This window comes from Nothoprocta perdicaria, unplaced genomic scaffold, assembly GCF_003342845.1.
Source record: "Nothoprocta perdicaria isolate Ctin4 unplaced genomic scaffold, notPer1 scaffold_6, whole genome shotgun sequence".
Lineage (NCBI taxonomy): Eukaryota > Metazoa > Chordata > Aves > Tinamiformes > Tinamidae > Nothoprocta > Nothoprocta perdicaria.
In genome coordinates, this window is record NW_020455865.1 from 877,788 (window position 1) to 889,846 (window position 12,059).

Below are 12,059 nucleotides of genomic sequence, written 5' to 3' on the forward strand. Positions count from 1 at the left end.
TTGCTCGCGGTGTGCATTGCTCATGGTGTGCATTGCTCGTGGTGTGCATTGCTCGCAGTGTGCATTGCCCGCAGAGCGCATTGCTCGCGGTGTGCATTGCTCACGATGTGCATTGCTCACATTGTGCGTTGCCTCCTCCATGGGCCTCCCCGCACGCGGCCGTAAATCCAGCTGGGGGCTGGCGCGCGCTCACCAGCTTGTGGCCTCCCTGCCCACCGGTGCCCCGGCCTCCCTCGGCGAGCAGCGGCCTCCCTCCATGCTCTTGGCGGCTGCGGTCCCGCTTATCTCCCCTGTCACTCTGTAATGCTGCTTTATGGGCCACAATTTTGCAGCTTAATTATGGTGGTTTTCGGCACTGTCACGTGGCGCCCGAGGCCAATGAGGCAACGAGGCGAGCGCCCCGTCCCGGAGCCGAGCCCCGTGGGGAGGAGACTGCGCGGTGTCCTGGCGGCGCCGGCGTGCGCCGGGCCAGAGCCGAGGCCGCGCGCCGCAGCGCTGCTGCAGAGGCTCCGGGCTCGCGAGGCCGCCGCGGCGCCCAGCCGCCCCCGTGAGTACTCGCCCCCGCTGCCGCCACCTCCCGCATCCCGCCCCGCATCCTGCCCCACATCCCACCCCTCATCCTTGGCCCTCGTGGCCTCGGCCGCATCCCACAGGCCCTCTCCCACTCCTCCTGCCGGGCCCCATGACGCTCCCACGGGAGCGCGGCCCTCATGGCTTCCCGCACCGCGGTTAGCACCGGGCTGCGCTCCGGCTCCTTCCCTGGAGCCGGGGGTCCATTCCCGGTGTCCCAGCACACTCCAGTGCAGAGAGGGCTTCCTGTTTGTCCCAGAGCCCGCTGCGGGCGCGCTTCCTCCCTGCGGAACGGCCGTGCCRACGGGCCCCATGACGGCCTGTGCCGATGGACGGGCTCTGCCAATGCGTGGGCCAATGGACGGCCCCTGCCCATGGGCTGCACGGGCCCTGCAGCCCCCTGGGGCATCAAAATGCAGCTCAGTGACTCGAATCCCGGCRCTGAGACGCTACCTCCCAGCAAACGCTGGGACAGGGGGACGTCAGGGCAGCCATCACAGTGCATTCGTTCTCGGCAGCCCCGCGGAGGCTGCAGGAGCCATCGCATGCCGGGAGCTGCTCTCCCCCGGGTGCTTCCCCAGCAGGGTCCAGCAGCAGCAAGGGTGAAGGACGGGCAGCAGAGCCGGGGGGCTGGAGCCCTGCAGGGGCTTTACGCCGCACGCAGTGGGAACGAGGTGTCTCCCACCGGACACATTCAGCTGCTCCAGCCCCCTGCCCTGGAYGGGATCCCGCGCCCGTCCGGGGCTCCGGAGGCAGCGCGGCCTTGCAGGGCCGGCTCTGCTGCTGCCCCGCGCTCCRCTCCTCTCCGGCAGCCCCGGGGCCGGCGGTGGCCGCCGTGGCTCCCTCCGCCCGGCGCGGGAGCCGCCCGCGCTCCCCAGAGGAGGTTCCCAGCCCCGGGGGGGCGGCCGCTCTCCCGCACCAGCCTCGAGCTGCTCGTCCAGGCGCTATAAAGGGCTCCGGCGCCGGCACCTGCCGCTCGCTCCGCGCGCCGCCCTCCCGCTCCGCAGCGGCGCAGGGGCCGGGGCCGCCCCGCTCCCCGCGCCCGTCCCCTCGGGCTGACCCGCAGCCTGTCCCGCAGCCGGGCCGCCGGAGGGGATGGACTATTCCTATGATGAGGACCTGGACGAGCTGTGTCCGGTCTGCGGGGACAAGGTCTCCGGCTACCACTACGGGCTGCTCACCTGCGAGAGCTGCAAGGTAGGAGCCGCCCGCGCTGCGCGGACACCGGGCGTCGGGGCCGGGGGGACCGGGGCTGCGGAGGGGCCGCGCACCGGGGCCGGGCRGTGCGGGGACAGAGCGGGGCACTGCGCGGGGCCCTGGGGTAGCGCCGGGAGCCGCGGGGCTCTGCACGGACGGCGGCACCGAGACCGGAGCTTTGGCGGGGTCCGGGACCGGGCAGGGGCCGATGGATGCACCGGGACTCGGCGGGCGCCCTTGCCCCGCGGCGAGGGCTGCACGGGGGGTTGTGCGGGCGGGGGGCCGGGGCGCTGCGGGGCCCGGGGCGGGATGCGGGGTCCGGACCGCCCGCTTTCGTTAGCGGCGATGGGCGGCGGGGCCGCGGGCTGCCGCGACCGGGGCCGGGGCCGGAGCGGGTCGGGGCCGCTGCCCGCCCGCATGGCCGCCCGCCCGCCCAGGGCTTCTTCAAGCGCACGGTGCAGAACAACAAGCACTACACCTGCACCGAGAGCCAGAACTGCAAGATCGACAAGACCCAGCGCAAGCGCTGCCCCTACTGCCGCTTCCAGAAGTGCCTCACCGTGGGGATGCGCCTCGAAGGTAGCGCCGCGCGGGGCTGCGCGGGACGCGTCGGGGCTGCGCGGCGTTTGCGGGGGCTGCGCGGGACGCGTCGGGGCTGCGCGGCGTTTGCGCGGGGTTTTCCCGTTTTCTCGAGGGTTTCCGCGGGGGTTGCGCTGCCCCCGGCCGCGCCCGCGGCTGCGCCCACCGCCGCCCCGGCGGGTCCGCGCGCGGCTCCCATTCCGTTTGCTTCTCCCGAGCAGGGAGCAAATTCGTTTCTGTGCTTCGCCCGCGGCTCCGTTTTGTTTTGTTCCTTCGAGTTTCTTTGTTTTTATTTTATTTTTTTTTTTCTTCAAGTTTCTTGGGCTTGGACAGGCAGAAGGGATTGGAAATAGTGTGGAAATTTGGAAATTTCGTTTTTCGCAGTTGCAGAATCCGGGGTTTTAAAACAAAATCAATATTAGGAAACACGAAATTAAAGTGCTAGAGATGCACCACGAATTATTTTCCCCCTTGCTCTCTCGGTGGCTCACAGGATGACGGCTTCRGGGCTGCTCGGCTCCCGGGGGTGCAGCCGCTTCCCCGCCGGCTTCGTGCCCCTGTCACTCGGCTTGCGGCGGGGAAGTCGATGCTAACTCAAATGCCTGAGCTCGGGTATTAACGCTGCGGCTTTTGCGGCACTTAACGCAGTCCAACAAAATGCAGCCAGGGTGCAGATATTCAGCAAACGATTGCAAAGCAAAAGCAAAAGCAAAAAATGAAGAATAAGAAAAAAACGACTGACATGTTGAACCCCCCTCCACCCCCACTCTTTCAGCCAGGATTGCTTCCCGTTTYGTGGAGCTTGAGAGGACAGAGCCGSGGGCTGTCTCCAGCGCTCGGTGCGCAGTGCGGTCTGGGCGCAGGGTGGGTTAGTCCTGCACGGGAACGGCGGCCGCTCCTCGGCAGCGGGAGCAGGGAGCGGGAGCGAGAGGCGGCCCCGCGCTGCAGGATCGGCCCCGTGAGCTCCCTCGCGAGCCGTGCTCCTGCAGGCAAAGCAGAGCTGCTGCTCTGGGCAGCGGGACATGTCGGGAGATGGAGGCTCCCGCAGAGCCGCGTCCCGGCTGGCCCCATCCCGGCAGTTCTTCCCTCTGAGTTTGGCGGCCGGCAGGGAGCGGCCGGCAGAGCGAGTCCCGGCTGCTCTGGGGTGGTGGCTTTGCTGTTAGCTGCTTTGGGAAACCTTGCAGAGATCCCACAGTGGAACTCACTGGAGCAGAAAGGATGCTTCAGATAGACTGCACATCCTTTGGGGTGCAATTTGATGCTCCCTCTCCCCGGCTAGTGGTACCACCAAGGCAGAAACACGGGTAGATGCTGGGGAGGACAAAAGGAAGCCCGAGGTGTGTGGGGAGCAGCAGGGTGTCGGTGTGGGCCTCTCTCGAGGCGCGTGCAGGGCGGTGGGGCTGAGGTCACCGGGTCCCACGAGGCTGAGGGTGCCGGGGGGAGCACACAGTTCTCGGTGCCGGCCGAGCTCCCTAGGTGCCGGGTGGCTGCTCCACGGGGCTGTGCTCATCTCCAGCCACGGCGGCTCCCATGGGATGCCCGGACACGGCAGGAGGCGACTTCCGTGGGCAGAGACGGAGAGTGGCCACGGAGTGCAGGAGATGCCCTGGGAGCCTGCCGGAGCGCCCTGCGCTGCTCCCAYGGGCACTGAGACTCGGGAGCCCTCACTGCCGAGTGTACTCAGTGGGCATGCCAGCTCCTCCAGGCATATATTTATATATCCATATTATGTATGTATATATATATATTTCTCATTTCTGCGGAGGCTGAGGGCTCCCTGGCTCTCCCCTGCATCCTCCCGGCTCCTCCGGGCCGTGGCTCCTGCAGGCGGGGGGCAGTGCGGGGGCACCGCGTGCAGAGAGGCACCTGCTTCCTCGCGCCGTGACACATTCTTGGGTCTCCTCTGGGCTCAGAGGAAACATCTGCTCCCCGCGAGCGGCGCGAGAGCTGCGGGCCGGCACCGCCGCTCCTCCGGCCAAGCCCAGCTCGGTCCCTGCGGAGTTGCTGGACACGGGAGGATGCAAAGCAGGAGGGACCTGCAGGGAAGCTGATGTTCGGGGTGGGGGTGCACCCATGGGTGTCCCCGGGGCCCCATGGAGTTGGGCACATCCCAGGGGCTGGGAAGGGGCAAGTWGGTGCTGAGCCCCCCAGCACAGGCAGCTCTCCGTGGTGCCCTCCCACCACTCATTCCCACGTGCTGCTGCTTTTCCCATTTATCCACCCATTCCTGCATGCCATGACTTTTCCTCTTGCATCGTGGCTTTTCCCGAGCATCCAGCGGTCCCCGTGTGCCATTGCCTTTCCCTTTGCACTGTGTTTTTCCCGTTGCATCGCAGCTTTCCCATGCTCGCCCCACGTGCACCACATAACGTCGCCCYGTGTCCTCTCTCTGCCCCACAGCCGTCCGTGCCGACCGCATGCGAGGAGGGAGGAACAAGTTCGGGCCCATGTACAAGCGGGACCGGGCCCTGAAGCAGCAGAAGAAGGCGCTGATCCGGGCCAACGGCTTCAAGCTGGAGACGGTGCCGCCGCTGCTGGCACCGGCACCGGGCGACTACGGGCTGCCGGCGTCGCTGCAGGGGCTGCACGCGGGGCCCAAGGCGCTGCCGCCCAGCCCCGCCGCCCTCGCGCCCCTCGACTACGAGCGCGGCCCCTTCGGGACGCCCGCGCTGGCCGCCGCGCTGCCCGGCCACGCGCCGCTCGCCGCCTACCACTACCCGGCCTTCCCYGGGCGCGCCATCAAGGCCGAGCTGCCCGACCACTACGCGGCCGGGCCCGAGGCGGCGGCGGCGGCCGGGGGCTACGGCTACGGCGAGGGCTACGCGGGCGCCGCCGCCCCCGACCTGCCCGAGCTCATCCTCAAGCTGCTGCAGCTGGAGCCGGACGAGGCGCAGGTCAAGGCGCGAATCCTGGGCTGCCTGCAGCAGGAGCAGGGCCGCGGCCGCCACGACAAGCTCAGCACCTTCGGCCTCATGTGCCGCATGGCCGACCAGACCCTCTTCTCCATCGTGGAGTGGGCGCGGAGCTGCGTCTTCTTCAAGGAGCTGGAGGTGGGTCAGGGAGCGGGATGCGGTGGGCACAGCGACGGGCTGAGGACGAGCTCCACATTGCTCCAGGAGGGAACCACGGCAAAAACTAGGGCAAATGGTCCCAAACTCTGCAGGGTGGCAGGTGGGGAGCTGGCAGAGGGATTTGCACCCTGCATTGCACTAGTGAGTGGCCCTTGCTCTCAAATGGGTGCAAAAGCATGAGAGGAGGAAATYGTAGTGGCCAAAACACAGTGTGCAACATTGCACAGAGCAGCATGGCACATTGCAGCATTGAATGCTGCATCCTGGCATGGTAAGGGGCATCCCGGCATGGCACGGTGCTGCGTCCTGGCTTGCCCCCATTTCTGGGCTGCTCCTGCTCCCTCGCAGCAGCAGCCCTGGGAATTGCCTCCGTGTGGCTSTGGGGAGGGCATGGGGGCCCTCACTGCCCAAAATACCCTCCTGGGGCCCAGAACAGTGGCCGGAAGCGCCAGGCCGGCGGCGCAGGGCTGTGTGAGCAGTGCTGGCGCCCGCCCGGGGCGCTGGGAACAGGGTGGGGGTTGTTTTCCAGCAGAGATCGTGACCCCCCCCCCCCAAGGCAGAGGCCATTCCCATGGGAATGCCCCAGTGGGATGCCAGCATGGCCACCCCTGGCATTGCCCCCATGGGTGCCACTTGGCTTCGGGGCGATTGGCGGTGGCCCCTGCAGCCCTGTGTCACCACAGAGAATTACGGGCCCTGGTGGCCTTCGGGGCCGGCAGCGAGTGCAGGCGGTGAGGGGCCGCGCGGGCCGGGGCCGCCGAGGTCGCCGCCGGCACCCATAAATACCAACCTTAACGGGGCCGAGATGAGATGTGTCACCCCGGGGGAAGATTTGCAGTGGCTCTTTGGGAAGAAAAATATGGGCAGGGGGGGAAATATATTTTGCCGGGTCGCGAGTCTCCGGCAACTTTGTCCTTTCAGCTGTAATTTTTYCATATATATATGGAGGGAGTGGGGTGGCGCATGCATGCGGCCTCTCTCGCAGTTTGTGCATGCTGCAGGAATCATGCAGGAAGGCTGCAGGACTCGTGCACAGCGCCTGGTCGGTGCTGTGCGTGCATGCAGGGATTGCAAACCCACGTGGGGCGACCTGCACACAGGCTGGGCTGCCAGCAGCGGGGCCGCGTGGCGCGGGTTTCAGCGCGGCGCCTGGGCCGTGCGGAGCCGCGAGCCCGTGCGGAGCCGCAGCCGCAGCCGCAGCGCGCGGGTCAGCCTGACCCTCGCCTGGCCGGCGGCCCGCGCTGCGCCGCGCTGGCAGAGTCACCCGCTCCCGTGGCTGCGGCGGGCGCAGCGACATTCCGGCCCCGTTTCGGCTCCATTTCGGCTGCACCCCGGCTTCAGCTGAGGGTTCTCTGGCGTTTTCAGGTTTCCCCAATGATAGTGACCTGTGTGACTATTGCAGTCAAGTTTTCCCTTCCCCTCCTTTTTTTTTTTTTTTCTGTCTCATTTATTGTTCTTTGCTGTTTCCATCTTTTTTTTTTAAACTAGCAGAAAGGTGAAAGAAGTGGGCACAGGGTTAATTCCTGGTGATACTGTGTACTGAAGATGCCAGTCCAGAACAGGCGTTTCTGAGCAGCTGGAGCTGCTGCCAGGCCAGCGGCCAGGGCGAGAGCCGGGCCCCGCTCTGCAGCGGGCTCTGCCTCTTGCTCYAGCCCACGTGCAGGAGCAGCTCCAGCCCGTTGCTCCCGCTTGCTGCCTTTGCTCACCATTGGATGTAGCCGGGATTTTCCATTGAGCACCAGAGTGAGACACTCTCCAGGAGCAATTCCCGCAGGGAGCGCTTTTGCCTCTGTGTTTAGTGCATAGGTTAAATGCTGATTTTCTTTTTTTTAGAAAAGAGAAAAATCATCTTTAAAGACAGCTTCTGTGAGGTCCTTGTAAAGCCCTCACTTGCAGAGCCGTTGAGAGAGCCCCGCGCTCGGCTGCATTTGCAGGGCAGCGGTGCCCGGGTGCCGGTGTCCGTGTGCAGGGGTGCAGGGACTGGGACGGGGCAGCGGTGGCCGCTCCAGCTGCAGAGCTCCTGCGGGATGAGCCGGGCTTAGCAGCAGCAGGGCAGTTGCAGGCACCTTTTGTGCTGGAGAAGCTGGACCGCGCGGGTCCATTTGCAAGGTGGAGCGCTGGGCCCYGCGCTCGTGGAGTGCGAGGATGAGGAGGGCTGCTGTGAGGCCGCAGCAGGGGCTGCCGGGGGGGCTCAGTGGGGATGGCCATGCAGCACGGTGCCGCACCGGGATGGGCAGTGAGTGGCTGCACTGGGAGGGAGGGTGGCCGCGTGGCCCTGCGGTGCCGCCTGCGTGAGCTCACGACTGCAACTGCACACGGCGACGCTGCATTCCTCGGCTTTAAGAGCAACCAAAGGGCTGGGCAGACACTGCCCCTGCGGGCGCCTTCCCAGTGCCCCGCAGTCTCCTTGTCCGGGATTTGCGGTGGCCTCAAAGTAATTGCCCMTGGCGCGTTCCCAGCTTGGGGATGGGGCTGTGCTGTGCCCAGCATGTGAGGCCGATGGCTTCGTGCTCAGGTCCCCACGCTGGTGGAGAGGCCACCGTGCAGGTGGGGAAGGCACCGYGCTGGCCAGGCCCCTGCGGCAGGGGCTGGTCCCGGGTGGCCCTGGGCGCCCTACCGAGCTCAGCGGGATGCGTCTCGGCGGCGGGACGTGCCCTGCGCCTCGCTCCGAGCCGGCCCTCACAGGTGGAGGGCAAACCYGGCACCAAACCCAGCCCCGGACGGGGACCAGCTCATCCCATAGGACCAGCCCAGGCACCGCTGGGTTGCAGAGCAGCTTGCCCTGGGGTTTTGGCTTGTGGYGCCAGCAGGATGGGAACCTCGTCAGCGCCACGGCTTCTGTTGCAGGTGGGCGACCAGATGAAGCTGCTGCAGAACTGCTGGAGYGAGCTGCTCGTGTTCGACCACGTCTACCGGCAGGTGCAGCACGGCAAGGAGCACAGCGTGCTGCTCGTCACGGGCCAGGAGGTAGCGCCCGGCYGGGGCCGCGGGAGCTGCAGCGGGGCCGTCTCGGCCGGGCTGCGGAGGGGCTTGGGYGGGAGACTCGAGCGGGAGGGATCCCGCGTGGGCGCGGGGCTGCGGCCTCGTCCCGCGCTCGCCGCTGACCCCCTGCTCTGCAGGTGGACGTGTCGACCGTGGCGGCGCAGGCGGGCTCCGTGCTGCACGGGCTGGTGCTGCGGGCGCAGGAGCTGGTGCTGCACCTGCACGCACTGCAGCTCGACCACCAGGAGTTCGTCTGCCTCAAGTTCCTCATCCTCTTCAGCCTGGGTGAGTGTCACCAGCGCGGGGACGTGGCACAGGACACCCTGCACGGCTGCCGTGCCGGAGTGCGGAGGCTGGCGCCGCRGGCCCAGCTGGCTGATAGGGGCGCTGCAAAACAGCCGTGTTGACGGCGGCGGCCGCGGGGCYGGCCCTATCTCGGCATTTGCGTCAGCGGCGCGGAGCGGACGCCCGGGGCCGCAGCTGCYGCCCGATTAGCGGGGCTGCGGCGCGGGGCCGGCTCCCGCGCTGCCCGCCCGCCTAGACACAACAGCCCCGCGGCCGGCACCGGCACCGCACCGGCAGCGCTGGGATGCAGCACGGCTGCCACAGCCCGGCCGCCCGCGGCTGCCTCGGCCTCTCCCGACACGTTTCCTTTGCTCTGAGGCTGTTTTGGAATCCGGGGAGATCAAACCCAGTGACTYGCTGCTCCGACAGCGATAAGCAGCCACACAATCAGCGCCCGYGCTGGGAACAGCCGCGCCGGGCGGGCGGGAGAGCGGCCGGCACCGGCACCCCGGCGCGGGCTGGCCCGGTCCCGCGCTGCGCCCCGACGAGCTGCGGGCGCCTCCTGGTTTTCCGCTTTTCCCTTAGCAGCAGTTGTCTGCARGGTGTGGGAAAAGAAAAGCAAGAAAACAAAAACCCAACCCCACCCCAAGCAAGCTGTGCTTTCCCATAGCTCCCCCTGCCCCAAATGCAACTTTTCCTGCCCGTATTGCGGCGCTCTCAGCGCAATTTGCCCTTCGCAGGCTCAGCTGTAGTGGCCGGGCCTGTGTATTATCTGCAGGATGTAATTGCCTTTAACAAGAGAATTTCCACATTCCCCACTCGGCCACAGCGCAATCAAAGCCGAGCCCCGCTCACAAGAGCGGCCATTTGAGTCCTAAATAGAYTTCTCTCCTGAGCAGGTAAAGAGATTTAATTAAAATTAGGGCTTCTCAAAATAGCAATATTTATGAGGACGGCACAGGTTAGCTTTGTTCTACAGAAGGGCTTAATAGAGCCTTAATGGATTGACCTATCATTCGATTTCATGACTTACATTCATGAAGCAGCTACTCTCGGGGAGGGGAGGAAGAGAGGCTTTTATAGCCCACATTCCCTTAAGCGTTTGCAATTTATCAGCAGCTTCTCCCAAACAAAAGGCGCCGTGAATAGGAAGAACACTTGAGGGCATAGAAATAATCCCAGGCATATCTGTATGTGTGATGGGCGGCTTTGTCACAGGACAGTCTTTGCAACTGCTGCAGTGTCTCTAAATGAAGTGAGTCAATGTTATTTGGACAACATTCTTTATTCCTTGCAGGAATGAAAAGATTATTCAAATATTCAATTAAACAGTGAATAGGGTCTTTCAGAGAACCAGGTGAGTTCATCGAGCAGAACTAGCTATTGTTGAGCCAGCTCAGGGGATAGGTTTGACATTTATCAATATAACTTCTTTTTTTTCCTTAATGACATGCACAATAACCTTACGCAGATAAAGAGATTTCATAACAACAAGCCCGGGCAGAGGGAGGCGGCCGTGACGGGAGCAAACGCGGCAGCACAGAGGGACCCGCGAGCTGAGAAGATGCAGCGTGGCCCAAGAGGGGCTGCTGGGGGCAGAGGAGTCAAAAACGGGGCCGACAGTGCAGGGCCACCTCTGCGCCCTGCGGTTTCTCTCTTGGGAAACAGCAGACTTTTAAAAGCATTTCTATATAATCATTTTATTTAACAGAAGAGCTGTAATTACTATCAGCATTTCCATATAACGCTACACAATCTAGTGCTGCCTGCTCATCAGGGTTGAAGCCCAAGCTCCCCGGGGGTTCCCATCGCCGTCCCCGGGGGCTGGGCTGGAAGCAGCGCGGCAGAGCCGGGATCCAGGGCGGCAGCACCCACCGTGCGTTCGTGTTCGTGTTCGCGTTCATGTCCCGCCGGGCAAGGCCCCGCGCGGCCTCCGCACCCCGGCTCTGCGCCCGGCCGCGCTGCGGCCCTCGCGGGATTAGCGGCGCGCTGCCGGATTAGCGTTACCATGTGTGCTGAGCCCGTGGCCGCTTTGGAAAACCCGGGTTTATAGGGGAATTAATTCCGCTTTTCTTCCCCAGACCTTGGGAGATTAATGGTGAGGAGGGTTGGCGGCAGGGCCCGCGAGGYGCCGCGCGCTGCAGCAGCAGCAGTGGCTCCGTCGGGGCTGTGCTGGGGTCCCCGGATGCAATGGGTGCCCGCATCTCACCGCCCCTCTCGCATTGCCCGCTGCAGATGTGAAGTACCTGGAGAACCACACGCTGGCTAAGGAGGCGCAGGAGAAGGCGAACGCGGCGCTGCTGGAGTACACGCTGAGCCACTACCCGCACGCCGCGGACAAGTTCCGGCAGCTGCTGCTGCGGCTGGCCGAGGTGCGGGCGCTGAGCATGCAGGCCGAGGAGTACCTCTACCACAAGCACCTGAGCGGCGAGGTGCCCTGCAACAACCTGCTCATCGAGATGCTGCACGCCAAGCGCACGTGAGCGCAGCCCCACGCACCGCGGCGCCGCTGCCGCCACGGCCCGGGACGCCGCCGCCTCCCGCGCCCCGGCCGAGGAGGGGGAAGCCCGTCCCGGTGTCTCCTCTTATTTATGCTGCTCCCCTCCCGCGGCCATCCTCCCGGGGCGCCCCGTGGACCTCGCGGCCGTAGCGGGGCAGGAGGCCACGCGGGTCTCGCCGGAGCCCGGGCTCTCGGCCAGGACATCCGCGCGTTGCTGCCGCGGCACCGAGATGCTCGGTGGGACGAGGCCGGTCCTGGGACACGTATGGTGCTGCAGCCGCCGTGCCTGCCACCCCCGCGCGGGGCAGGAGCGGGACCAGGAGGAAACGGAGCCGCTCCGGGAGCTGTGACGCGGCACCGCGGCACCGAGCCCGGGCTGCTCACAGGTGCGGGGCAGCCTCCGGATCAGTGTCCCCAGTAGCGCCGCTCTGGGGTGCCCACGGAGAGAGGCCGAGGACGGGCCGTGGCCATGGATGGGTGCCCATGGCTGTGCGGCAGYGGGAATGGGATGCGCCGGGGCCTGCGGGTGCCAGGAGCGGAGCCGCGGCCGGGTCGGGACCACCACGGTCCCGCAGCAGCTCCCGGGCACTGGGCTGCCGCCGCAGAGCTCCCTGCGCCCGCTGCGCCCGCAAGTGCCAGGACTGTCCCGGGGTGTGTGCAAGGCCCCAGCCCTGCGTCCGCTCCCTTCCTGCCGCCTTCCCACSCGGCCGCACGGGTCCTGGGCCTCGGCAATCCTGGAGGCCGACGCCACACGCAGCCTCCGGCCGCTGCGTCCTCTCCTCCCCAGCCAGGCTCTGCCGCCCGGCAGCGGCCCCTGCGCCCGGCCCATCCGCAGCCCCGCTCCGCTCTGGTTTCCACTGCAGGCGGTCGCTCCT

At 66.0% G+C, this 12,059-nt stretch overlaps 1 protein-coding gene across 2 annotated transcripts; it reads left to right on the forward strand.

The window, feature by feature from the left end:
* The first annotated feature begins 529 nt into the window (after window positions 1–529).
* On the forward strand, window positions 530–11,173 carry NR5A1 (nuclear receptor subfamily 5 group A member 1). Of its 2 annotated transcripts, XM_026049365.1 has the most exons (7): window positions 530–547; window positions 1,649–1,767; window positions 2,205–2,346; window positions 4,747–5,396; window positions 8,265–8,384; window positions 8,537–8,684; window positions 10,920–11,173. In XM_026049365.1, the coding sequence occupies exons 2-7, from the start codon at window positions 1,666–1,668 to the stop codon at window positions 11,165–11,167; spliced, it is 1,410 nt and encodes a 469-aa protein (XP_025905150.1). In that variant the 5' UTR covers window positions 530–547; window positions 1,649–1,665; the 3' UTR covers window positions 11,168–11,173. The 2 variants fall into 2 exon arrangements, with proteins under 2 accessions (XP_025905150.1, XP_025905149.1); XM_026049364.1 differs by lacking the exon at window positions 530–547 and having other exon boundaries at window positions 1,628–1,767.
* Window positions 11,174–12,059: the final 886 nt, after the last annotated feature.